At 48.0% G+C, this 27273-nt stretch overlaps 2 protein-coding genes across 8 annotated transcripts in view; one reads left to right on the top strand and one right to left on the bottom strand.

Annotated features, from left to right (window-relative positions):
• C1H16orf54 (chromosome 1 C16orf54 homolog) overlaps positions 1-25788 on the top strand; it is a 32889-nt gene extending 7101 nt beyond the window's left edge. Inside the window, exons 2-5 of one of the 7 annotated variants that reach the window (XM_045195437.2) lie at positions 8467-8972; positions 10106-10219; positions 23268-23330; positions 23718-25788. In XM_045195437.2, the coding sequence (XP_045051372.1) occupies positions 10181-10219; positions 23268-23330; positions 23718-24392 (777 nt within the window). In that variant the 5' untranslated portion in view covers positions 8467-8972; positions 10106-10180 and the 3' untranslated portion in view covers positions 24393-25788. Of the gene's footprint in view, positions 1-8466; positions 8973-10105; positions 10254-23267; positions 23335-23683 lie in introns of all 7 variants that reach the window. The other 6 variants (XM_053926798.1, XM_024560504.3, XM_071221853.1 and 3 more) reach the window with 6 other exon arrangements.
• On the bottom strand, positions 920-3386 carry ZG16 (zymogen granule protein 16). Its single transcript, XM_045195442.3, has 4 exons — positions 3292-3386; positions 2539-2600; positions 2243-2375; positions 920-1350 (listed from the first exon to the last, which is right to left on the bottom strand). Exons 2-4 carry the CDS (start codon positions 2591-2593, stop codon positions 1035-1037), a joined length of 504 nt encoding a protein of 167 aa, XP_045051377.2. The 5' UTR covers positions 2594-2600; positions 3292-3386; the 3' UTR covers positions 920-1034.
• Positions 25789-27273: the final 1485 nt, after the last annotated feature.

The following is a 27273-nucleotide window of genomic DNA, read 5'->3' as shown; positions in this document are numbered from 1 at the left end:
GAGCCTACTCTCCCCATCAAATCATTCAAATTCTTACTTTTTCTTTCTTCCATATATTACTGCCTTTGTAAAAAGACATTTCATCATTTTTTTTTACGATTTTATTTATTTATTTTTTAGAGAGGGGAAGGGAGGGAAAAAGAGAGGGAAACATCAACATGTGGTTGTCTCTCGTGCGCTCCCTACTGGGGACCTGGCATACAACACAGGCATGTGCCCTGACCGGAGATTGAACCTACAACCTTGGCATATCAGGACAGCACTCTAACCAACTGAGCTACCCGGCCCGGGCTGGCATGCCCTTTTTTTGAGGATTGTGTTGGCAGCATAGAAGCTGTGAGGAAGTGGTGGCTTCCTAAGGAAGGAACCCTAGTTCTGAGAGAGCTAAGCAAGGATACCAGGGCTTATGGATAAAGGTGGGAGGAACTAGGCTGGGATAATAGGCAGAATTCTTGACACATTAGGCTAAATTTTGGGAATCAGGTGGGTTCTGGGAAAGAACAAAGGATAATGGTCCAGGCTACCCATGTACAGTGAGTGGGTTAAGGTCAAGAGAGTGAGGTGACAGCCTTGGTGAAGAGGTGCTTTCTCAAGGGGAGGGGAGGGTAAGGGGAGAGAAGGGCCGGAGAGTGGAAAATGTTGGCTTTTGGCAGTAAGTCACAACGAGGCCTTACCCTCAGCTTCAGAACTCCAATTTGGGTAAACACTGTCAGGAGCTATCCTTGAAAAATGAGTTGGTGCAAGTCAGAATCTTATCTCCTTTTGATAAATAACGAAGAAAAGCCCAAGACTTTAACACCTTTCCCTCATCCCCCCATACTCCTACCGCCCTGGATTGAAATCCTGCAGACGGCCAAGAGTGAGATTCACACATCCATACCCAGAGGTGGATCCCAGCTGGAGACACCCACATACGCACTAGCTTTAGCCATGTCCTTTTATTTTTTTTAATTGAGCCTTGTGGATGGGGTTAGTGATAAGGGGGTTCTCACACCCCACACTGCATTGCCCCCTGCCTAGGAGAAGGCCGGGGCTCAGCAGCTGCTGCATTCACTGGGGTAGGCGTCCCAGTGCAGGCCAATGGCATTTATAAGGGTGTCAGCTCGGCCACTGATGAATCGAAGCACGGTGTTGGGGTGCAAGGGGACAGCATTGAAACTCGTGCCTGTGTCCTTCCCAAAAGGTAGGTAGCGGCCCTTGTCAGTCACTAAGACCAGCTTCCTCAGATAGTGCTTGTACTTGCCAGACACCTGGATCACTGATTCCCCAGGGTGCAGAAAGATCTCCTCCAGGTCTCCCTGGGTGCCACCCACATAGTCACTCCACACCTTTCCATAGCGCACCTGGAGACTGGGGACAGGGTGAGGACGGAAGGAAGGGAGACACTGAGTAGGGTGATCAGAACTCAGGACCTCTTGACCTACACACTGAGACATTCAAACTGGTGACGGGGATGGTAAATCTCCTGCTGGTCCCACAGTATGTGAGGGCTGGGGGAGCCCTTGGAGATCATACAGGGCACTTCAGCTCCTCTTGTTGACCACAAACAGGCTCACAGAGGGAAAACAACTTGCCCAGAGTCACCCAGACAGTAAGTGTCAGAGCTGGGGCTTGAGGGCTAGGCTCCCGCTCTGCCCTGCCGCCCCCTACCTGAAAGAAACAAAGCAATTTTTCAAACATCTGAAAGCCTCTCATGAGGGAAAAGACTGGTCCAGGATGCAGATCCAGGATCAGAAGGATGCACGTTTTGAGAGAGGCATCATGCAAAGACAGGGGATGCCAGAGGCGATTTAAACCTTGAGTGGGGCCCTGGCCAGGTAGCTCAGTTGGTTAGAGCATTGACCTGTTACACCAGGGTTGTGGATTCAATCCCCAGTCAGGGCACATACAAGAAAGCAACCAATGAATGCATAAATAAGTAGAACAACAAATTGATCTCTCTCTCCCCCCCCCTCCCTCCATCTCAACCCAATAAATAAAAATAAACCTTGGGTGAGGGCCAAACTAGACAACTTCCAGGCCCCTGCGAGCATATGGTGTATGATTTACCCAAGGTCGCTCACGTCTGGGTTATAGAGGTTTCAGCAGTGCAGGTCTCGATCCCAGCCTCTAACAACTTCCACTTACTGTGTCACCCCTGGGTCTTATTGACTGAAACGGGTATGAACCCAAGTGACTGAGAACTTCCCGATTAATAAGATCCTAGAAGGTTCCCCAATCACAGAAATTCAAAGAATCCTACCCTACGATGTAGTATTTGTTGACTCGGATACGGATGGCAGTGATGGGGCCGTCCATCTGGTTGCCAGAATGAGAGAATCGTTTTCCGCCACTGCCTCCGTACTCTCCATTATAGGAGGAGGACCTAGCCTGAACTGGAGGGGAAAGTAAGAGTTGGAGACAGAAATTCCTTGAGAGCTCAGTTTCTCCTGACCATCCCTATTCCCCCCACCTCCATTCCCACCACCCCGAGCCTGCCTCTGAAAGCCGTGGCCACCAGCAGTGACCCTGGTACTGGGCTCCTGGCTTCTTACTTACTGGCATTGGCAGAGGCGGACGCACAAAGAAGGGCAAGAAGAGCGATGGTCAACATTCTGGAGCTGGAATGGGAAGAAGGAGAAAGTGAAGATTTACCCTTTTCCTTGGGACTTTATCCAGGCATCTCTGACCTCCAGTTGAGACTCAGGCTTCTTGGTCCTTCAAGGCAGACCTAGCCCACCTACTCCTGGTCTTTGAAAAAGTTGTCCATGGTCTCCAGTCCTGTTCCTCGCAGGTCCTCCTGCTGTGTCCTTAACCCCTCTGCCTCTCCCTGGTCTGCCTGTAGCCAACCTCCCTCTTCTGTCCCAAGCCAGATCAGTCCTAACACTCTCTCTGATTAAGCTGTGTCAAGCCCTGGTCCCTCCTGGCACAATGCAGGAAAGGAGTTTTCTGAAGAAAAAGTAGAGCCCTGACTGGTGTGGCTCAGTTGGTGGAGCGGAGTCCCACAACGCGAAAGGTCTCTGGTTTGATTCCGACTCAGGCACATGCCTGGGTTTTGGGTTTGGGGCGCATATGAGGGGCAACCGATCGATGTTTCTCTCCCTCTCTTTCTCCCTCCCATCTCCTCTCCCTAAAAATAAATTTAAAATTTTAAAAATAAAAATAAAATAAAAGGAAAAAGTAGAGGAAATCTCCAAATCATAGAAATGGTTGGGTTTACCAAACCAGGAATCTGAGAAAACCTAACTGAAGTCCACCTGTGGTAGATTGGCCTGGCCTATGGGGCATCTGGGGCATAGTTTAAATTCCTACCTTCATCCTGGTCTCAGAAGGAAAAGAACATTTTAGAGGTGTGTCTCCGTGTCACCTGGGGAGTGAAGGCAGTGAGAGAGGAGACTATGCCAACCCTAGCTGCTAAGCAGTTCTGGTGGAGGCAGGATAGGCTGAAAAGTTGTAGGATTGGGGACCAGTTTAAGAGACCAGATCCCGGGTACCTGGTCTATTTGTCATAACTCCTCGTCCATTAACACATATTTGGCCATATCCCTGCCCCTGAGCATCCTAAGTGTCTCCAGTCCTTCAGCTGAGACCCAGATACTGATGTACCTATGCCTAGCTCAGATTTAGATGCCCTAGTTAACTGACACCCAGGCCTCCCCTCTGCCGTTCAATCCAGGCAGGCTCTTCTCCCACTCAGCTCAAATTCCCCTAACTCAAATCCAGGCATCCGGTCACCCTTAGCTCAGGCCTCTGGCACCCCTCACCTGGCCATTTCAGGTACAAAATAACCCCCCAGAATCTGCCAGGTCTTTTATGCCAGGCCTAAGCCTCCCCCCTGCTCCTTATCGTGTGAACCTCGCCTCCTGGACAAACACGATCAATCTCTTAGGGTCAGTTGTCAGGCAGGGTCTAGAACATCTTATCCTGCCCCTCCTCCCAGGGGTTGCAGGTGGCAGGGTGGGGTCCTCTCAGGAGGAGCAGAATAAACCTGAGAAAAGGTCTCCAAGCAAATAGCCAACAGCTTTCAATGGGCAAATTTACTAATCACCTCTGGGTGTAGCCTAAGGTTCTCCCTCCTCTGTTGAATGTTTGCAGGTGCTCTCATCTGCAATCTGTCATCTTTGGGGATATCATTGCCCTCTCCTGCCATTCGAAATACCAATTCTCCTAGAAAGGAATTACACTGTCCGCGTCTTATCCTTAGGAGGGCCTGCTGTTTGCCACACAATTTTTTTTCTCTCTATCCTGATATTTTATATGAAAAAAATCATACATGTAGAAAAGTTGGAAGAATTGTACAATGAATACCATATACAGACCATGTAGATTTTACCATGGTTAAATTTTGCTGCACTTGCTTTTTCTTTTTTTCCCCAGCTATCCATCCTCAAACTTCCAGACCCTTCACAATCATTTTCTTTCTGAGAAGGGTGACTTGGGGCTGCAGGTGGACGCTGAACACCTGCAGATCCCCTTCCGGGAACACAGAGTCAATCCCGTGTGCACGCAGGAAGGAAGCTGAGGGACTAAGAGTAAACAGGACTTCCTGCAGATGCAGTCTGGGCTCACGAGCCTCAGGACCCTAGGGCTATAGCCCTGGGGCTGAAGATTACACAGAACAAATGTTCTTTTCAGTAGGTCTTAAACTTCCCCAGGGTTGATATCAGAGACTTCTTGTCTTTTCGGGCCCTTCTCTGCCAGGATCGATTCCTCCACCCCAAATCCCTAGGACCGACTCCTGAGTTCTACTTCGTGACCCCTCTAGGTTGGGCCTCTAACCCTGAGTCAGCTCAATAAACTTTCTCTCCTTCCTTCCTAGTGGAGAGAAGGATGGCACCTCAGTTATCAATGACAATTATCAAGGCATTCAGAACACCCCACCCCTCACAGGCTCACCACCTGGAACTGAGCACTCCTCCAAGGAAACACAGGGAGCCTCACCCTGAGGAGCTGGAAATAGAGTGGGGATCTTGTCAGGGAGACTCCGGGTGCCAGGAGGACGGCCAGGGATGCCACGTCTGAGCTCTCCTCCCCGACCTTCTCCAAGTCCAAGATAGGTGTGTCCCGGCGACATGACTTCTACCTCATTCCAGCCATCCTGTTCCATATGTCCCTGTCCCCTCTGTTTGCCTTTCTTTCCCAATTCTCTCATGTTAAACCAAAAACTTAACTTCTGTGGCTGACAGCCTTTTTCAAAGAAAGTTTATTGAGCTATATGCTAATGAGAAAAGGACCAGGCTCTGGGGCATGAACTGCCAGCAGCAGGGCTAGGTGGAAAAGATGGCACGCCCACTGTCCTGGAGTTAAAGGGATCTGTTATACATTATGTTTTGGGGAAGGAAGATGTAAGTTGTTTTTGAAGAATTTACGCTAGCTACAGACAAGAGGGGTTGGAGAAAGGTAAAGGGGGGCAGTTCTAGGGTAGGAGCACAGTCCTTAAGGCAACAGCCTGAAACTTCTTGCATATCCATGTTGTGGTGGTGTCCGTGGTGGGCTAACGCACGCCTGGAGCTTGATCCAAAGCTCTAACTCACGCCCAGGAATGTGGGCAGTCTTTTGCTCATTGGCCCACAGTTATTAACTGGTTAATTATTCTTGCCTCTTTCTCTTACTCTCCTGCCCACTGTAATTTAATTTAGGATGTTTCAGAATTTTTTTCTTGTCAAGACATTTCCCTTTATGTCTTGATCTTCCCCCACATCTCCTGTTCTGAGGCTTTTTCTTTAAATTTCCTCTCTCCATACCTTTTCCTTCTGCCTCTTCTCTTCTTTGTTTTTCCATCTCTTCCAAGCTCTTTCTCTCTTTCTTCTCTGTCCTCCTCACCATTGTCCATCTCAACTCTCTCTTCTTAGGAGCATATCACACAGCATGCGACCAAAGTCAGAAAATAAATGATGGCCACTCGGAGGGGCCCGGGGTAAACACTGTGGGAGAATGCCCTCCTATTTCCATGCATGACACATCAGGGTCCCTCAGGACACAAGCTCCCACAGTGACATAGGTTCACTCTGGTTCACTGACCCCACCTATGCAGAGATCCACAGTCTCCTCCAGGCCTGCAGACTGGCCCCTGGGTTCCCTAAGACAAGCCTGCAGTCCCCTCTCCAGAGTGCAAGAGTTGCCTTTCCTGTGATGGAAGGAGTCTCAGGGTTCATCCTCTGTGGGACCCAGAGACGAGGAAGGCCACCGTGTAGCTAACGCGGTACACCTAGGGTTTGCTCAGATGCAGTGCCTGAAGAGCCAGAAGGAAGAAGGTAAAGGCAGTGGGACACCAGGCCTCGGTCTGCTTCCACTTCGTCAGCTCCAGCTTGACCTGTTTCACATTTAACCCATATGCCAACTGGGAGTCTACCTGCGCTTAACATCCAGATGACGTTGCCTTAAACCTCACCCCACCCCCAGTCCTGTAGGTAGTGAAAGTCCAAACTCTCCCAAAGTTTCCCGCTATCTCAGCCCATCTTGTGGTCTCTGCCCCCCTGGCAAAGCAACTCACTCAACACACATTTATGGGGCATCTATGTTGGAGGCACCATTCTAGGTGCTGGAAAGATAGCACGAAGGAAGAGGGTCAAATCCTACCTGCCGGGGACTTGCCCTCCAGTGCGGGCAATCTGACAAGTGAACAACTACGTTACTGCACCATCTGTGCTGGGAAGAAATAAGTAAAGCAGGGCATGAGGAGGGATGGAGAGGCTCTTCCTCTGCTGGGGGCCCTCTGCTCAGGTGACATTTGTGAAGAGATCTGATTGAAATGATGGAGAGAAATACAGATATTTGGGTGTAGAGGAGACCAGGGAGAATGGGCAAGCACCAAAGATGTAAGCAGGAAGTGTGTTGGATGAGTCAGAAACAGCTGGGAGGGCAGGCAGGGTGGCTGGAGTTAGTGAGAGAAGCCTGTCAGAGGTGAGGTCTGGGAGGCAGCCCAGAGGCAGAGGGGGCAGGGCTTGGGAGGCCACTGTCACGAGTTTGAGTTCCTTCTGAGAGTGAGGGGAGCCATTGAAGGTTTTTGCCTTTTCAAAGGATCACCTACTCTGGATTTTGATAAAGGAAGAATGGACTGGAGGGTGGGTAATCATAGAAGTGGGAGGCCATAGCAGGAGCCATATGGATATTTCCCCTTTCACTGGGTCCCTCTCTCCTGCCCTCCTGGACTGTCTGAGAGCTACTCCCTCTCTCAGACAAAGCAGCTTTGTCCTCTTCTTAAAGTCTTGGTGTGAATCCAGACACCAAAGTGACAATCTGCCCCTTTATCTCCATCAAAGATTTTTCAAAAAATATTTCCAAACAATGGCATGTATGCTTCCTGTTAATTTCCTACAAAAATTCTCTACCTCCTCACTTACACATTGGGCCTTCATGGCGGTTTCGTCTGAACAAAGGATTTTACCACAAAAACAAGTGTGAACGCTGCTTTTCTGTTCACCCTTCACTGTTCCGATGAATAGTCTAGTGAGCAGAAGTGACTTCACTAAATTGCACAAGTGGGTCCCTCCACCCCCTACCCTCTGTGCCCTGGGCCCCCGTGCCAGTCCCTGCAGGTTGCTCACACTACTCCAGCTGCCTAAGAGGCTCTCCTCCTTCTGCCCACCCAGTATCTTTTGCTCTCAAGACATTCAGCCCTTACTACCACCCCGAGCCCCTTGTACTCACCAACCAGCCTTCTCTCACAAACTCCTTGGGTCCCATCCTTCCCAGCACCTCCACTTCAAACAGAGTTCCTCATCCCTTTCTTTGGTCTCCTTCCCACATCCCTAGTCTGGTTGTACTTACCCTGCACTGCAATTTATCTGTTTATACGGGAGCCTCCTCTACTAAACCTCAACACATTCTTCTTTTTTAAAAATTATGTATTGATTGATTTTAGAGAGGGGGAGAGAGAGAGAAAACACCAATTTTTTGCTCCTCTTATTTATGCATTGGTCGATTCTTGTATGTGCTCTGACTGGGAATCAAATCCTCAGCCTTGGCGTTTCAGGATGACGCTTTAACCAACTGAGCTACCCCGGCAGAGCCTGAGCACATTCTGAAGCAGGGACTGTCTTATCCACCTCTGAATTCCCAGCTCCCGCATCTCAGCTGGCACACAGCAGATACACCATAAATGACCATCAAATGCCTAGGGTGCAGAGACTAATATTACGCAGTCCTCCTTTGTCTTTTCACACGTCTGCGTCTCTCTTCCTGCGGGGCTGTATTTGGGTTTTCTTTGGTTTCTTATTTCCAGTTCCTCTGGAGAAACTCTGTATTCAGAAGAATACTGGACATTGTCCTGCCTGATATGGCTCAGTGGATTGAGGCCAGACTGCAAACTTCAGGGTTCGAATCCCAGTTAGGGCACATGCCTGGGTTGCAGGCCAGGCCCCTGGTTGGGGGTGTGCGAGAGGCAACCAATCAATGCATCTCTCACACACCGATGTTTCTCTCCCTCTCTCCCTCCCTCCCTTCCTGTCTCTCTAAAAATAAATAAATAAAATCTTTTAACAAAAGAGTATTGGACATAAAGACAGAATTCCAGGTTGAGGTCTATCCAACACTTCTTAGCTGTGTGAACTTAAAGAAGTCACTTCATTCTTTGGAGCCTATATTTCTGCATTTGTAAAATGAGAAAAAGAAGTCTCAAGATCAACCAAATTCTTCAAGGACAATATTTTTTAAACTGTAGGTCTTAACCCACTAGTGGGCCATGAAATGAATTTAACAGCTCAATACCAGGACATTTTAGAAGAAAACAAGAGAGCATCGCATGTGACAAGGCTAAATATTGTTTCAGTAAAATGCTGTATACTGTTTCCTGCTCGCAATACAACACGTGATTTCCTGTTGTGGACTGCAGCTTAAGAAAAACAAAAACCTTGAAAATAATGAGAGCTCTACTACTCTGAGGGTAAGGTGCTTTATAAACCAGCACTCAATTTGAAACCGTCAGGCCAGAAGTGGCGGGGACACCTCTAGGGCAGTAACTAGAGCAGCGCCAGAGACCCGACTCCGGAGAGGTGAGTACGTTGTTAATCATTTTTGTAAATTGAGATATAATTGACACATAACATATTAATTAAAAGTATACAACATAATTTCATATACATATATGCAAGAAAACGAGTTCATCATTTTTGGAAGTCAGAAACCTATAGCAATGTACTAAGGAAGAGTTCACTGACAGAATATTGTATTATAAAGAGTTACGGACTTAAAGCCTGACTCCAACCCTTACTTGCTTCATGACCTACTGAGTTCCTTCATCTGTAAATTGGAGATAATGAGAGCAACAAATTTTTGTCAACCTTCTGGTAGAGATCTGGCACGCGGTAGGTACTGAGTAAATGTTTATTCTCTTCTCCATGCAGACTTCTACAGAACATAGCCTTTCTTTCTGGTGTCCAGGTCAAGGTGATCTGGGCAGCCATGATCTTTCTCGCAGGTAGCTTCACTTTATGGCTTAGCTTGAGTTCAGATTCTACAGATGTTGTCAAATGCATAATAGGACTTGAAAAAGAATCTTATGTAGGTTAGTTTGGAGGACTGCAGTTACAGTCACTTGGGAAGCTGGTTTTAAGTTTCTTTCATTGAGGCACATTGACATGGTAGCTTTGGTGCAGCCTCCATGTTTTTGCTTTCAGTCTCCACGTCTCTTACTGAATTGTTCGATCCACCGCAACTCTCCCACCCTTTGTTCAGTTCATCTTCCCTTTGTTTCCTTTGCTTTCTTCCTCACAAAGAATAATCACTCTCTAAACATGTGACAGTATAATACGGGAAGGGGTGAAGCCCCAACCCAACTGGGAAGGTGAGACTCAGCCGGACCCTGTGCTCACCTCTGCTGGATGGGCTGCTATCAAAGTGGGAGCAAGCTGAGATCGTTCTACCAGCGCGCACTTGTTCTTGATTTGTTTCAGGAAGAATTTAACTAAAAATATGAGCAGATTTGGCCTCTTTTATATACATCATGTAAGTTTCAAAACAGTCATCTGCTCTTGCACATGGTGTGTTCCACAAGTGCATTACAGAGCAGAGTGGAGTCCTGGTGAAGAGCACGGGCCCTGTGGGAGCCCAGCTGCCACCACTGAGAGGCCACGTGCTGGGGCCAAGTTGTTTTAATTCTCTCTGCTTCTGTTTTCTCATCTTAAAGAAGAAGGAGGAGGAGGCGGGGGAGGAAGAGAAGAAGAAAACTGTACCTGTGTCCCAGGGTTGCTGTGAGAATTTAATGGTTAATGTGAGTAAATCTCCAGCACACGTATGCATGGTGAGTGCCAAGGACATGTTTCTCTATGTATCAGGTGAGCACAGGTAAGACCAGAGTCTCATTCTAAGGAGTGGAAATCCTGTGGAGATGAGAAACCATCCAATTCCAAATTATCCCTGATGTTTTAGTTGTAAATTTGAAACATGTATTGCTAGCATTCCATACATATACTTCAATTTTGTGCTTTTCCTTCTCAATTGAACATACTCCAGACCAACCAAACCCCAGTGCATGTCCAACTGAGGCCAGAGTCACTGACTTCAGCATCCGCAATACTTCTCAACTTTGTTCCTATTGTACCAAGTTTATGAGATCTCGTATCTTTTCTCTAGTATCATTACTTTTTCATGTCCACTCGATGTATAAAAGAATAAGGGCAAAATGCCCAACTAACCACAGAACACTGATACACAGGCAAAGATAGCTTGAACTTAATGCAATCAAAAGCATTTATAGAGGGCACTTGGATATGGAAATGAAGCTTCCTGCCCTGCAGGGGCTCAGAACCACCTTGAGGGGCAAACCTAAAGGAAGAGCTCTGCAGAGTGCCGTGAATGAGCAGGGCCAGCAGATCCGGGTCAGTCAGGCACAGAGGAGAGAATGAAGATCCTGCAGATGCCAGGACTTCAGAGTGAACAGAGAGAGAAGCTGGCTGAGGTCCAGCCCTGCCATTATCTTGGGCAAGTTACTTAAAGTCTCTGAACCTCATTAGTAAAGGAGGGATAAAACCCACTTCAAAGGGTTATTTTAAAGACTTAAATGAGGTATGAAGACGTGCTTAGCAAATCGCTAGGCACATTGAAGATGCGCAGTCATCTATGGCCGGAGCAATAGCATAGGAGGAGTGGAGACATTTGAGCAAAGGAGGCAGATCAGCAGAGGGTACAAAGTGGGACACCTCTTCCTTCACTACAGAAGAAAAGCATCAAGGCAGATTAGGGCTATAAGAACTGAAGGAAACCAAGAAGAAGCCATTCATGGAGCCAGGAGCTGAGCATGACGTTTATTTTCTAATTACTAATCTACCCTTGCAGGGGTGGGGATAAGGGGAAAAAGGGGCTAATCCCAATCTTGGAGGCTGAGAGTCAACAAAAAAGAGAGCTGGAACTGATTCTCTCTGTACACAGAGAGAAGAAGAGGCTATTGGTTCACAGAGAGGGTTGTTGGAGTTGGGCAGAGCTCTTCGGGGAAACTATGAAAAGTTTGGAAGAGAAACTGTACATAGGTAAGAGAGAGAAAGTTGCCCAGATCCATGTTACAGGATAACATGGATCCATTTACAGGATAATTGAGCAACCAGGTGGAGTTGGAGACACTAAATGTGATGAGTTGTGTGACTTTTCTCCCATAGAACTTACTAACCTGGTATGGGACAAAAGGAAGGTGGTTGTGTTCATCCAGGGAAAATGTATGAGGAAGGGGTGGCAGAAGGACCAGACTGACAAGTGCTGGAGAGAGAGGGGCTGAAGCAATACATTATACAGTCAAGGTTATAGAGGAAGTGGAGTGAGGTCAGGGAGGGTGAGTAGTCAGTGATGGACTCCAGGAAAAAAGTGTCAATAAGATGGACCAGGACATGGAGTGGGAGAAAGGTAAGGCTCAGAGCCTGGGGATTTTGATGGTCAATATAAAGTAGTCTTGAATGGTACCAAGATTTAAGCCCTGGCTGGTGTGGCTCAGTGGGTTGAGTGCTGGCCTGTGAACCAAAGGATCACAGGTTCTATTCCCAGTCAGGGCACATCCCTGAGTTGCGGGCCAGGTCCCCAGTTGGGGGTATGTAAAGGCAACAGATCAATATTTCTCTCCCTCTCTTTCTTCCTCCCTTCTCCTTTCTCTAGAAAAATAAATAAATAAAAACTTAAAAAAAAGATTTAAGGTGAATTCCTAATGTGAAGGGGCAAATTCTTTATAATCTTTTGAAGATGAGAAGCAATGTTAGATCAAGGTGGAAGGGGACCCAAATGTTGAGTGCCTACTGTACGGGTGCTTTATACAAACTATCTAATATGATCCTCCCAACAGTCCTTCCAGTTGGTGATTTGTGAAGAATAGAAATGCAGACACAAATTAAATAGATTGTTAAGGGTCTCACAGATGTTAAGATGGGCAGCTCATATTTAATACCAGGGCTGACTGGTTCCAAAGTCCACGTGCCTTCCACTTCCCCAGATTTCCACAAAGAGGGGGAAATTTTTCTAATTTATTTTTCACAGCTCTCAAGGCTGGAATCTCTGACTCTTGGTACCTTGGGCAGCCAGGTAGGTGAGATCCTGCCAGCCCTGAGCAGTGATGAAACTCTCGTGAGCTCAATCTTGTCTGTGTTCCCTGTTGTCGGCAAGATGGCCCTGGGTGAGAGCTGGAACTCTCAGCTGGGCTGGGCCCCACTATAGAGAGGACAAGTGTGAAGGGGAAAGCAACGAGAAGTACCTGCACTCTTTCACTGAAGCTCTGAATATGTTTCATGTGACTTACCTGCTCAGTAAGCCATTCATTTAGTGGAAGGGGGATATTAGAGATTGTTAGATCTGAGTTCAGATTCAGCTCCAGCACATGAGTTGTGTAACTTTGGATAACCTGTACCAACTTTCTCAGTTGGCCCAGATTTAAAGAGTTTTCTGAGACATGGAATTTCAGTGCTAAAACCAGGATATTCCAGGCAAGTGGGACAGTTAGTCACTTCAAACAAACTACTGAAGCCCTTTAAGCCTCAGTTTCCGAGTATAAAACGTGGCTCTCTGTTGCCTGTTTCTCTGCTTCTCACCACCTTGGGTGGTGCCTTTCAGAGAGGGCATGAGCTGGGATTAAGGTTTAAATTCTGTCTGGTCAGAAGTTTAGGATTAACTAAATACTCCTGTATCTGCTGAAGCTGAACTTCCAAAGTGTAAAGCGACTTTCTCCGACATTCTGCTTGGAGCCCTCAACAGAATGTTGGAGCTCATGTGGCCTGGACCATGAGTCAAGAGCCTCCTGAGTTGATCACCTCCCCTACTGTCCCTGGCTGCTGCTTGATCCCAGGCAAGCGTGGCAAGGTCCAACCGCACCATGCTCAGTAGGCAGCATTGAGATGGGGCTTGGATGTGTGTGGATGAAGGCAGCTTGAAACCTAACATCCAGAATTCCAGTCATGTTAACATTGCATAAAAAGAGGTCTTGGGGCTTCAGCCAGAATCAGTGGCATGAGCATGGCAGGAAGAAAGCAGACAAAGCCTTCCTGCAGTAGTCTCCCTGGAGCCTGCTGCAGATTCTTTTCTTGCCTGAAGCTGGTGGCCTCCACATTTTGCCCAGGAGCCAGGTTCACAGTGATACTCAACAATGTAGAGTGAGAAGGTGTGGAGCTTTTGGTGCTGTAGGCGGGTTCTGGGAGAGAATAAGGAGAAGTGGATAAACTCAGCAGATGTAAATCTGGCCACCCACAGTTCCCCAAAAAGAAACATGGAGTTACCATATGACCAAGAAACTCTACTCTTAGGTATACACCAAAGAGAAATTGAAAACACATAAAAACACATAAAAACCTGGCTGGGTAGCTCAGTTGGTTGGAGCTTTGTCCCCATATGACAGGGTTGTGCTTTCGATCTCCGGTCTGGGCACATATAGGAATCAACCAAGGAATGCATGGATGGGTGGCACAAGAGACTGATGTTTCTCTCCGTCTCTCTCTCCCTTCATCTTTCTCTCTCTCTAAAATCAATAAAAAATTTTAAAACCCATACATAAGTGTTCATAGCAGCATTGCTCATAGTACCCAAAAGGGGAAACAACCCACAAGTCTATCAACTGATAAATGAATAAAAATGCAGTATATTCATACACAGGAGTATTATTCAGCTATAAAAAAATAAAGTACTGATTCATGCTACAGCACATATTATATGATTGCATTTACATAGAATGTCCCGAATCAGCAAATCCATAGAGACAGAAAGCAGATAGTGGCTGCCAGGGAATGGGGGAGTGGGGGTGGGGTGTGACTATTGAAGGGCTACTTTCTGAGGTGATAAAAATGTTCTGGAATTAGACAGTGGTGATGGTTGCATAGTCTTATGAATGTCTTTATAACCACTGAATTGTACACTTTAAAAGGGTGAAATTCATAACATGAAATAATAATAAATAAAATTTGGTCACCCAGTCCTGCTGCATATAGAAAGTGCAGTGGAGCGATGCATTCAGGATCCAGCTGAAGCCCCTGGCATTGGGATAGAAGTGCTAGAGGATGGAGGCATCTCCTGGAGCCAGGACACAAGTAGGTCTTCCAGTTGGATCTCAGGTTGCCAACAGCCCACAGAGGGAGTAAACCTTCCTGATGGCCAGTGATGACCAGTGATGGTCAGGTGTGTTTTGGAGTGTATAGAGCTTAATGTTTTCTTGAGAGCATCTGTCTCCACAAGAATCAGGCTAAGAAGCCAAGTATGGTCAGGCTCACTACACACAGGAGCTGGGAAAAATGTGGTAGCCCCTGGGAACCTTCTTTCTCGAGGGCACATCTACGGGGTAACAATGTATCACAGCATGTAGGGTCAGATGCTGGGTGCTGAAACCCTCAGTCTGGAATGGACCTCAGTGACTCTCCAAATGGCCTCATGGCAGAGAAATAAGACCTGCAACAAGTGGCCATGTGGACATGGGGCTCCTACCCATACGTAACTCAACTGATTTCTTCCTTGAGATCCAACAGGTCTCATTTATCTCCTGATGGTGACTGTGAGCTTCAGCTTCAGTTTAGGGCTACAGAGAACTCTTGAGGTATAGGCTGGCTAGATTGGGCAGAGGGGACCCAAGCAGAAGTGAAGGGGGCACCTGGGGGTCAGTTAGCAAGTCTTTTAGGCTGCAAGTGAGCAGAACTCCAGGGGGTATGTCACCAACCTCCCAAATCTCTGTTCCCTTGAGGATCATGTACACTAGGCCTGGCATCACCTGGACCTTCTGATTAGACAGAACATAGCACAGAACTGTAGCTTCCAGTTTTGTAAACACATGTTTGCTCAGAAAGGGTACACTGCTGGAAAAGCCAGCCTACTTATTCCCCCTCCCCTTCCTGCCCATCCCCAAATAAATCAGAGTGTTTTATCCAGGAAGTCTTCCTGGTCTCACACACACAAGGAAGGTGCACATAACTAGCATATACTGAGACTGGCAGGAGCTTGGGCCATGTTGGTTCTATGGTTGGTCACTCCCTCAAGTAAGCCCCTTGAGGGCATGGTCCTCAAGGACAAGGACCATGTCTGACTGTTCACTGTCAAATCCCTATACATGCCACACAGTAGATAATAAATATTGCTCGGATTTGTGATTTTACTAGTAGCCAAAATGTTCCCAACTCAGTTTAGGGTTGGCATTTTGTGTTCAGGTCCTTAAGGGGGCTCCATACACAAGAGTAGCCAGACTCCCCACAGCATAATCATAGCTGTGCCCCTGATTGCAGCTCCATTCAGCTCTTCCTCAGGGATTCTGACACGCCCAGGCACACAAGAGCACAAGCACATGCATCCAAACGTGGGAGCACTCCCATCTACACACTCTCCAACCCACACTGGCTTCTCTTCCCAAAAATGAGGTATCTAGCCACACTTCCAGCATGATGCATTTGCTAGTTGACCTGGCTTGGCTGCTTTTTTTTTGGGGGGGGGGAGGGGGAAGTCCAGGCCAATCCACCTTGGTTGGTTCCTGATAATTTTCCTTGGAAGACTGGAAATAGAGTCACTCTTTAGGAGATCCTGGGTGAATAAATAAGCATCATTTAGTCTTGGCAAGCCTTACCTGCTCACCCTTCCCACCTAACAGAGAGAGGACTCCAGATCTTAGACTTTGGAGAAGTCACAGAAGGCTTCCCAAAGGAGTGATGTTTATTGGAGTCTTGATGGACTAGTAAAAGTTGGCCAGGTAGAGGGGTGTTACAATCTTAAGGGGAAAAAGATACTGTATCCCCAGCACCCAGTAAAGTACCAGATCACTGGACATTTATTGGATGGGTGGATAAATAAATAACACACACGAGGAAGGCAGACAGTTGGCTCAGGGAGCTTGAGTTTGTCTGTGTGTGAGACTGGAAAGGTGGGTTTGGAGCCCGACTCTGAAGGGCATTGTGTGCTTAGCCAAGGAATTTCAACTTGATTTTGTTGGCAATAGTAGGCCCTCAAAAATTTTTAAGCAGCTGGCCAAGATGGAGGCATAGGTAGATATACTTTGCCTCCTTACACAACCAAAGAAGAACCAAAAGAAGGACAACAACAAATTTAAAAATAAAAAATAACCAGAACTGCCAGAATATTGAACTGTATGGAAGCCTGACAACCAAGGAGTTAAAGAAGAAACATTCATCTAGACCGGTAGGAGGAGCAGAGATGAGCAGCCAGCTTGGAGAGGACTCTCAGCAAAGCAGCGGCTGGAGGACTGGGACAGGCAAGGTGATGGCTGGAGGACCAGGGGAGCAATGTGGCGGGTGGTGGACCAGGTGGTCCCACATTTGCATGTGGATAAACTGGGAGGAACAACCGGGGAACAAGACAGACCACGCAACTCATGGTTCCAGTGCCGGGAAATAAAGCCTCAAAACCTCTGGCTATAAAAACTTGTGGGAATTGTGGCAGTGGGAAAAAATCCCAGTCTCATAGGAGAATTCATGGGAGAAACCCACAGGGTCCTAGAACATACACAAATCCACCCACCTGGAAATCAGCACCAGAAAGGCCCAATTTGCTTGTGGATAGCACAGAAAGTGACTGAAAGCTGGCCTACAGCTGAGCAAGCAGCATTGTTCCCTCTCAGACCCCTCCCCTACATACAGCCCCACAACGCAGCAACATGGATTGCCCCTCCCGGGTGAATATCTAAGGCTCTGCCCCTTATAATGTAATAGGCATGCTGAGACAAAAAAAAATATGGCCCAATGAAAGAAGAGATCGAAGCCCCAAAAATAGAAGTAAGCAATGAAGAGATAGCCAACCTATCAGATGCACAGTTAAAAACACTGGGAATCAGTATGCTCACAGAAATGATTGAGTATCGTTACATGATAGAGGAAAAAGTGAAGGCTATGAAAAGTGAAATAAAGTGAAATATACAGGGAACCAACAGTGAAGGGAAGGAAACTAGGACTTGAATCACCAATTTGGAGCAGAAGCAAAAAAATAAACATTCAACTAGAACAGAATGAAGAAACAAGAATTCAAAAAAAGTGAGGAGAGGCTTAGGAACCTCTGGGACAACTTTAAGTGTTCCAACATCTGAATCATACGGGTGCCAGAAGGAGAAGAGGAAGAGCAAGAAATGGAAAACTTATTTGAAAAAATAATAAAGGGGAACTTCCCTAATCTGGCAAAGGAAATAGACTTCTAGGAAGTCCAGGAAGCTCAGAGTCCCAAAAAAACTGGACCCAAGGAAGTACACACCAAGGCACATCATAATTACATTACCCAAGGTTAAAGATAAGGAGAGAATCTTAAAAGTAACAACAGAAAAGGAGACAGTTACCTACAAAGCAGTTCCCATAAGACAGGGGTGTCAAACTCATTTTCACCAGGGGCCACATCAGCCTCAAGGTTGCCTTCAAAGGGCTGAATGTAATTTCAACTCCTTAAACAGTTAAGGAGTAGTTACATTTGTACAGTCCTAAGATTATTTCAGCCCTTTGAAGGCAACTGCAAGGCTGATGTGGCCCCTGGTGAAAATGAGTTTGACACCCCTGCTATAAGACTATCAGTTGATTGCTCAAAAGAAACCTTGCAGGCTGGAAAGAAGTATTCAAAGTCATGAAAGGCAAGGACCTACATCCAAGATTACTCTATCCAGCAAAGCTATCATTTAGAAAACTTCCCTATCTTGGTGAAAGAAATAGACATACAAGTTCAACAAGCACAGATAGTCCCAAACAAGATGAATCCAAAGAGGCCCACACCAAAACAGATCATAACTAAAATGCCAAAGGTTTAATACCAAGAGAGAATTTTAAAAGCAGCAAGAGAAAAGCGGTTAGTTACCTACTGGGGAGCTCCCTTAAGACTGTCAGCTGATTCCTCAAAAGAAACTTTGCAGGCTAGAAGAGATTGGCAGGAAGTATTCAAGTGATGAAAAGCAAGGGCCTACAACCAAGACTGCTCTACCCAGCAAAGCTATCATGTAGAATTGAAGGACAGATAAAGAGCCTCCCAGTTAAGAAAAAGCAAAAAGAGTTAATTACCACCAAACCAGAATTATATGAAATGTTATAAGGTCTTTTTGAAGAAGACGAAGACGAAGAAGGAGAAGGAGAAGGAGAAGAAGATAAAACTATGAACAATAAAATGACAATAAATACATATCTATCAACAATTGAATCTAAAAATATATAAACAAACAAGCAGAATAGAAATGGAATCATAGACATTGTGAATGTTTTGATAGTTGCCAGATGGGAAGTGGGTAGAAGGGATGAGAAGAAAAGGTGAAGGCATTAAGAAGTAAAATTGGTAGCTACAGAATAGCCACAGGGATGTAAAGTACAGCATAGGGAATAGAGTAGCCAAGGATCTTATACACATGACCCATAGACATGGACAATGGTGTGGGGATTGCCTGAGGGAGAGGAGGGTGCTGGGTGGAAGGGGGTAAAGGGGGAAAACTTGGGACATCTGTAATAGCATAAACAATAAAATATAATTTCAAAAAGAAATGTGCTATGCAGACCCCCCAAGATATATAGACTAGAGCAGTGGTTCTCAACCGTGGCTGTATATTGGACTAATCTAAAACTTTAAAGAACACTGATGCCCATCCCACCTCAGATGACTCAATCTTTTTAAAAAGCTCCCCGAGTGCTTCTAATGTACAGCCAAGGCTGAGAACTTCTGGCTAGTGCCAAGCTTTTCAAACGTTCATGCGCCTACAGATCACCCAGATATCCTAAGATGCAGCTTCTGATTCAGCAGGTCTGGGTAGAGCCTGAGAGTCTGTATTCTGTGTGCTCCCAGGTGATGCTGACCTTGCTGGTCCTCAGCCCACTCTGGGCGGCGAAGTTCGAATGCAGCACTGTCCAACAGAACTTTCTGTGGTGGCGGAAACGTACGTAGCTGTGCCGTCCAATACAATAGCCACTGGCTGCATGTGGCGACTGAGAACTTGAAATGTAATTGGTGAGGTTGAAGAAGTGAAGATTTTATTTTACTTTACTTGAATTCATTTGAAGAACCACACATGGCTAATGGCTACTCTATTGGACAGAACGGGGCTGGTGACTCTCAGCTAGGGGGAGGGCATATCTGAATCACCTATGGTATTTCTTAACCAGCTCAGCACCCTGTTGCTGCTGTATTCCTCCTGGCCCTCCCCAGTTCAGACCCTGAAACAGTGTAATAGAAAGGAAGGATGGTGATGGGACTACAGAATAAATGCTGGAGAAGGCCCCACTGTCCTTACTCATCTGGTGAGAACCACTGACGTAGAATGTTCCAGTTATCTATTTCTGTGTTACAAACCAGTCCAAAACTTAATGACCTAAAACAGCAATATTTATTTTTCTCATAAATCCATGTTTTGAGCAGGGCTCAGGGGGGCTAGCTCACCTCTGCTCTACTCAGCGTCAGCTGAAGTGGAGGGAAGGCTGGGGCTGGGGTCATCGGAAGAGCTGCTCATTAAGGGGTTGGGTAGTAGACTGGCAGTTGGGACTCTAGTTGGGACTTTAACCAGGGCCCCTACAGGTGTCTTGGGCTTCCTCACACGTGACAACTGGGTTCTAAGGGCATGCGTCGAGGGGCAGGGTGGAGTGTACCCAGGCCAGATGGGAGCTGTATCCGGAAGCCATGCTGTCACTTCTGTCATATTCCACTGGAGTGAGTACCAAGGCCAGCCTATATCCACAAGGCAAGGATTAAACCCACTCTTAGGACAGGAGTGTCAAGAAATTTGCAGGCATGTTTTGAAACCACCGCATAGACATAGGACCAGATAGCACCAAGGATAGAACTCTGCACTCAGCATCACACAGCCACCTGCCTAGTTTACAAAGAAATAAAAGTTTTTTCTCACTGGTTCCAATCACAGCCAAGCTCGTCCCTGAACACCTGGCTCCTGGAGCACCCACCTCACAACTGAGAACAGACCCCCTCAAAGACCTGTTTTCTACTTTTCTGTCCCAGAGACTTCTCTATTGCACAGACTCCTTGAGTGGCATCCCAATTCCATTTTTTTCAGAAATTCTTGGGTGGGGAGTCGGGGGAATAACCTGGAAGTCAGGACACCTGGGTTCTGATATCTAGCCCGTAGAGCCTATTAAAAAAAAAAAAAAATACAGGTTTTGCCCTGGCTGGTGTGGCTCAGTGGATTGAGCACCAGTCTGCAAACCAAAAAGTTGCTGGTTTGATTCACAGTCAGGGTGCATGCCTGGGTTACAGCCAAGTCCCCAGTTGGGGACATGCGAGAGGCTACCAATCAATGTATCTCTCACACATTGATGTTTTTCTCCCTCTCTTTCTCCCTCCATTCCTCTCTCTCTAAAAATAAGTAAATAAGATCTTTTTAAAAACTTTAACAAACACAGGTTTATTGGGGAGTAAGAAGATTATGGGGAATAATTTTCTATGTTTCAATTTTCTATAATATTATTTAAATTGCTCATTGTGGTAAAATATACAAAACATAAAATTTACCATTTTAATGATTTATAAGTGGACAGTTCAGTGACATTAAGCATATTTGCATAAGTGTGCGACCACCGCAACTGTCCGTCTCCAGAACTTCGTTATTTTCTCAAACTGAAACTCTACCCATTAAATAAAAACTGCTCTTTCTCCCCCTCCCCCAGCCCCTGGCTACCACCACTCTACTTTCTGTCTCTATGAGTTTGATGACTCTAGGGACCTCGTATAGGCAGAATCATACAGTATTTGTCCTTTGTGACTGGCTTCTTTCACTCAGCATACTGTCTTATAGGGTCATCCATGTTTTATAATGTTTCAGAATTTCCCTCCTTTTTAGGGCTGAATAACACTGCTGTGTGTGTGTGTGTGTGTGACATTTTGTGCACCCATTCATGCACTGATGGACACGTAAGTTGTCTCAGCTTCTTGGCCTGTTGTGAACACTGCTGTGCAAATACCTCTTTGAGTCTCTGCTTTCAGTCCTTTGTACTTACATAGACTACGTGGAGTATAATTGCTGGATCACGTGGTAATTCTATGTTTAGGTTTTTGAGGAACCAGTTAAATTTTTTTAAGCTTTTTAAAAAAAAGATTTTGTTTACTTTTAGAGAGAGGGGAAGGGAGGGAGAAAGAGAGGGAGAGAAACCTCAATGTGTAGGTTGCCTCCCATGTGCCCCCACCAGAGACCTGGCCCACACCCCAGGCATGTGTCCCAATGGGGAATCAAACCAGCAACCCCTTGGTTTGCAGGCGGGCACTCAATCCACTGAGCCACACCAGCCAGGGCTAAGCTTTTGTTTTTTTTAAAGTCATAAAAAACTGTTAAGAATCAAAACACCCAGTTTGAAACTTAGAAACAGAAAAATCATGTTTGATCTTTCTGGTTTTTAATAATGTTTACCCTTTGAGTGTTTTTATTTTTATTTTTATTGAAAGAAAGACTAATTGAAAGAGACCATGCATAACAATTTTCAGGTTTATTTATTTATATGGACTTTTAAAAATACTTTTTTATTGACATACATAAATATAAATAAATTATGTTCACTGTCTTAACCATTTTTAAGTGTTCAGTTCAGTGGTATTAAATTCTGATTTTAAGGCTTATAATCTGAAACTCTAGTCTCATCAGGTTTCTGCATGTCGTAAGGCCCAGAGACACAGGGCTCTGCCTTTCTGCCCACTCCCACCCCTGTCGCATTCTGGGCCCCTTCCGGCTCTTTCCTCAAAACCGCCGGGGCGGAGCAATCTGAGTCAGACTGCCCCTGTGATCCCCTTTTGTGAGACACTAACGTTTTGCAGCCTTTCACGTTAAAGGGCTGTCACTAGCCGAAGAGAATACTAACACTCAGTACGACTTGTGTTACGTTCAGGGAGCTTGTCAGACTAGGAATTTCTATCTATGCTTCCCCAGTCCCTCCTATGTACATGGGCTATGTGACTTTGGACATGACACCTCCCTTATTTGGGGCTTACTTGTCATCTGTCAGTGAATGAGTTAAACTAGACAATCTGAAAGGACTCCAGTCCAGGAGCTGTTGACACTCCACTGTGTCCCCACCCAGGCTCCTCCCACCCTCAGCAGCAGGAGAAAGGAGCCGAGATGGCCAATGCTTGGAGTCTTAGAGACATGCCCAAGACTGTTTTTGAGCCTGGACTCTTCCCAGAGGCCTGCAGAGGCCTGCAGAGGCCTGATATTGTTGTTACCCAAGCTTCACCTCACAGATATTTTCTTTTTAAAGATTTTTATTTATTTTTAGAGAGGGGGAAGGGAAGGAGAAAGAAAGGGAGAGAAACATTGATCTGTGGTTGCCTCTCACATGTCCCCCACTGGGAACCTGGCCCACAACCCAGGCATGTGCCCTGACTGGGAATCAAACCAGCGGCCCTTTGGTTCACAGGCCTGTCTGTACTCAATCCACCGAGCCACACCAGCCACGCTAGATATTTTCTAACAAAAACTGGAGCTAAATGGTCTGAAGACACGGAGATGTATGTCCGTGAAAAGAGTAGAGAAGGCTAGCTGAAGCAGGAGGGCATGTCGGGGCTGGGTGGCAAGAGCAGGTCTGGCAGGGCTCAGTGGGCAGGACAGGGACAGGGCAGCAGCGAGAGCGGGTCAAGGGAGGCACCTTGGTGCCATGGTGGAGGGAGTGGGGGGCAGACATGGACGGGACAGAGTCTGTCTCCTCTTGCTTGGCCTCTTGGTGAGTATTCTGGGGCCTGACTGTGGGATGACACCAAGTTCAACAGCACCATTGCCCATTCCGGCCCCACCTCTGTTGTCAGGAACCCGCCTGCTCACCACAGTGACCACATCCCCCAGGTTGCCTTAGAAACACTCCTCAGGGCAGGGGAGTTGGGGCACAGTTGCCCAGCAACAGGTGGCGCCCTCCCTTCCGCCCTCATCTGAGGCACTGCTCTGCGCCCTCCCACAGGCACAGGGAAGAGCTGCTCTGAAGAGAGAGGAGCCTGAAGACAGAAGACTGAAGCCAGCCGCTGTAGGTGGGAATCCCCGGGAACAGTACCCACCACTTCCTCTCTAGGCCCAGCAAGACCTGAGGAGATGGGAGGAAAGACACCCTTGGGACCCTCAGAGCTTTCTACGAAGCTCCTGGGGGCGGGGAGGGAAATAGGGCTTCTAGGAGGGAGTTGGGGGTTCCAAGCGGGAGGGACAGGCTGCAGGCCTGGTGGTGCTCCTGACACCCCACCCTGTGGGACTCCTGCAGCCCTTTCTGGGTTCTCTCTGCTCCTGTCCCTGCGTGGATCTGTTTCTCAGGCCAGACTCCCAGCCCCCTGACCTGTTTTCCTACTCCGTCTTGTCTGGGCACTCGCCGCCTCTCCCCCTCTCTAGGTTGTGCTTCCTCTCTTGACTCCTGTCTCTCCAGATGCCCTGGACTCCAGAACAGCCCTCTGGCCACATGGAGGGGCCCCCTGCATCGGAGCTGGCCTTGTGGCCCCCACTGCCCTGTGGGCCTTGCATCCCTATCATGCTGGCCCTGGCCGCCCTGGCTGCCCTCTTCCTCCTCACTACAGCAGTGCTGGCTGAGCGCCTGTTCCGCCGTTCTCTACAACCGGATTCCAGCACCCACGCACCCACCCTGGTCTGGCGCCCTGGGGGAGAGCTGTGGATTGAGCCCATCGGCACCCCCCGAGAGCGCTCTGAGGATTGGTATGGCTCTGGGGTTCCCCTGCTGATGGACCAAGCCCCAGATCCTCCTATCTCTGGGGGCACCTTGGAGGCCCGAGCAACGGCCCCACCTGCCCCTTCAACTCCACACTCCCCTCCTAGCTCCTTAGTCCCCCAGATCCCGTCTAAGACTCCAGCCCGCAGCACCTTCTGGGGGCCCCAGGCCTGGGAGGGGAGACCCCACGCCCCAGGCCTGGTGAGCTGGGCTGAGCCTGAACAGAGGCTGGAGTACAGCTCAAATTTGGGGAGCCCCCAGGCCCGAAGGCAGAGGCCAGGTAGCCCTGATCCTGAGTGGGGCCTCCAGCCTCGGGTCACCCTGGAACAGATCTCTGCTTTCTGGAGGCGCGAAGGCCGCGCTAGTGCAGGTTTCTGAGCCCCCAGAGCCTGGAGGACTGGCCTCCCAGAGACCTCTGAGGAAGGCCCAACCTCAGAGGGGCCTTAAGACCCTGAGGCTCCAGCCTGGGAGCCCAGCTGACAGTTGGGGCCAGGGAAGAATGCCCCAGGCCTTTCACATCTGGGTTTCAATTGAGTTGGACCTGAGTCTCGGCTGGGCTGGGTGTGGACAGAGCCTGTGCAGCAGGGGAATCTCAGAGCCGCCTCTGCTTAGCGGCCTGGAGGAAGGAGGAGGGGCCGCGGTGCAGTGAAATGAAGATACGGATGACTCTGGGCCAGAAGCTGCCAAGATCGCATTTCTGATTAAGAACTCAAGGTACGAGACAGGCATGACATAGCAGCACTGCAGTGGCTTCCTCCTTCCTTCGCTGTGCATCTAAGATGCCAGTATCAGAGGGAAGGGGGCCCGTGGCTGCTGACGAGCAGACTGAGTGTGGCCACAGTGTGTGTCAGCTGTGCAGCAGGGGATGACAGGCATCCAGCTTCCAGAGCCAAAAGTCGTCCCTCTAGGAAAACACACAAAGAGATGTCAAGACCAGGCAAAGGAGCATCTTATTCTTCATGAACTGTGACTTTGACCCCCGGCTCACAGCAGAAAACTTGGGGAGATAAGCTGGAGAGGCCTCCCTTACCTTCGGCTGGGACCTAGAGTCAAAGGAAACCATTGGGCTTCTCTGCCCATCCTCTCTCTGAAAGCTGCCACATCCCAGCCCTCTGAGACCTACCCCTCCGTGGTGAGCAGTGGTCCCCAGCCTTTTTGGCATCGGGGGTCAGTTCTGCAGGAGACAATTTTTCCACAGATGGGGGGGTGGGGAGGGAAAATGGAGCTCAGGTGGTAATGCAAATGGTGGGGAAGAGAATGAAGCTCTGCTTGCTCACCTCCTGCTGTGTGGCCCAGTTCCTCAGAGGCCACAGACTGGTACCGGGGGCTTGGAACCCCTGATGGTGAGGGAGGCATGGGCCAAGGAGAGAAGAGGTTGATCTGATGGAGAAAGGAGCACTGTCCTAGGGCTGGGCAGCTCCCAGCATGCAGCCTCTGGCTCTCTTCCCGCCCAGCTTGCTGGAGTGTTCCAGGGAGACAGATTTCCCCCGCCAGGCAGGCTTACTTATAACCCACCACCACGGAGAAATGGAGCTCCCAAATGTCCTTGGCCCTGTAGCCATCTGTATCAGCTGGCCACCTTTTTGGGAGCCCAGGTGGGGGTGGGGGGTAGGGAGAGGCAAAGGCGTTTCCATTGCCCTGACTTCTGACTCCAAGCTGCAGTCATGAATGGCAGGGTCTTTGCCATATCAGTTTACCACCTGTACTGTTATTTACTTTATATTTTTCTTTAAATTGTTTTGCTATTTGCTTAATAAATTTATTTTAAAAGGAATCTTTTGTGTATCCCTCTGTAAATGGAAAAGTAGTATCACTTGCCATAAATAGAAGGTAAAACGTGAAAATAAAGTACACTGTCAACAGAGATACTAAGTTCTAAGTGGACGGGTTTCCCTGCTGGAGGCACTGATCTTTTTGAAAAAGGACAGGGTGAGTCAGCAAGTGTTAGCCATTCTAGCGCCACCCTGAGGCTTCCCCCAGAAGTACTGAGCCCTGCACAGGGAACGGCCACCCTGTGCTGCTTAATGCTGGCCAGGGACCTCCCGAGTTCACCCACACCAGGGAAACACGGCTGGGCAGAGGCCAACACTCGGCTCTTTCTGCTCACCCCTTGGATGCCAGAAGCTGAAGGAGCATCAGGGGAACGAGAAGCCTGTAGACAGAGGGACCTCTCTCCAGGTACACTCATCCAGCACGTGGCCCTCGCACCTCCCCTGAGCCAGGCCCTGGAGGTGGAGGCATCAGACCTAGCCCCTGCCCTCAAGGAGCTCACAGTCTCTCTAGCGGCAGGGGTGGGGGCGCAAGAGGGTGAGATAAGGAGGGACACATAACTGATACAAGACAGGGCTCCTGCTCCACCTCTGTCACTCAGGAGCTGGGTAACTATGTCACTTCTTGTCAGGATCAGCTGATAGGCCTAGGGTTCCGGGGAGTCTGCCCACGAGGAGTGATCAGTGTGCCAGGGAAACAGAACAGAGGTGCAGTGCTCAGAGCTTGGCCACCCGCACGCCGAGTGCCCAGCGGAGGCAGGACAGCGTGGAAGCGACACGGGAGACAAGGCCCTGGCTCTCAATCTGGCTCTGTCACTCACTCACTTGAAGACTTCAGAAAGTGATTTTTATATTACTGGGCCTCACATTCTTTCTCTGTACACCCAGAGAGCTGAAAGTTGAACGAGATGCTGTATCGGGACTCTTCTAGGTGTGACAACTTAGGAGGGTGTAAAAAGAAAGATGCACCCACGCACGCGTGGATGAAGGCGATCTTCCTGGGGTGGAGTCCAGCCTGCTATCCCCAAAGTCACCTTTACATTCTCAGACCCAGAACACAGTCTAGAATGTAACAGGAGCCCAAGGTAAGCGGAATGAATAAGCAGGTGGCCTAAGAGATGCATCAGTTTTACCCTTTCTCCTTTCTCTCTATTTTAGACTTCTCCCTCTCCTTTTTAACACCATCCTAGTACTTTTTCATGGGGAATCCTTCCTTTGTGGCTTTAGGCATTTGAAACATACTTACTGTATGGTCCTCTACTCACTCATTCTGTTTTCTGGAGTTCTGGGTGCTCGCTTTCATTCATGACAGATGGCTGCCTTTTAGGCTTTCCAATTTGGGGCCGTGAACTCGGCTTCAGCAGCGCCTTATTAGCGGGAATTCATGTGGTCAGTTTGAGGGGATGTCTATAGAGCTTCTGTGTCTGCTCCTGCCTAGGATGCTTCAGGGGTATTACCAACACTGGACCACATTATTTATTAACTTTATT

Source organism: Desmodus rotundus, chromosome 1 (assembly GCF_022682495.2).
Source record: "Desmodus rotundus isolate HL8 chromosome 1, HLdesRot8A.1, whole genome shotgun sequence".
NCBI classification, from domain to species: Eukaryota; Metazoa; Chordata; class Mammalia; order Chiroptera; family Phyllostomidae; genus Desmodus; species Desmodus rotundus.
This window is presented reverse-complemented; position numbering and strand designations above follow the sequence as displayed.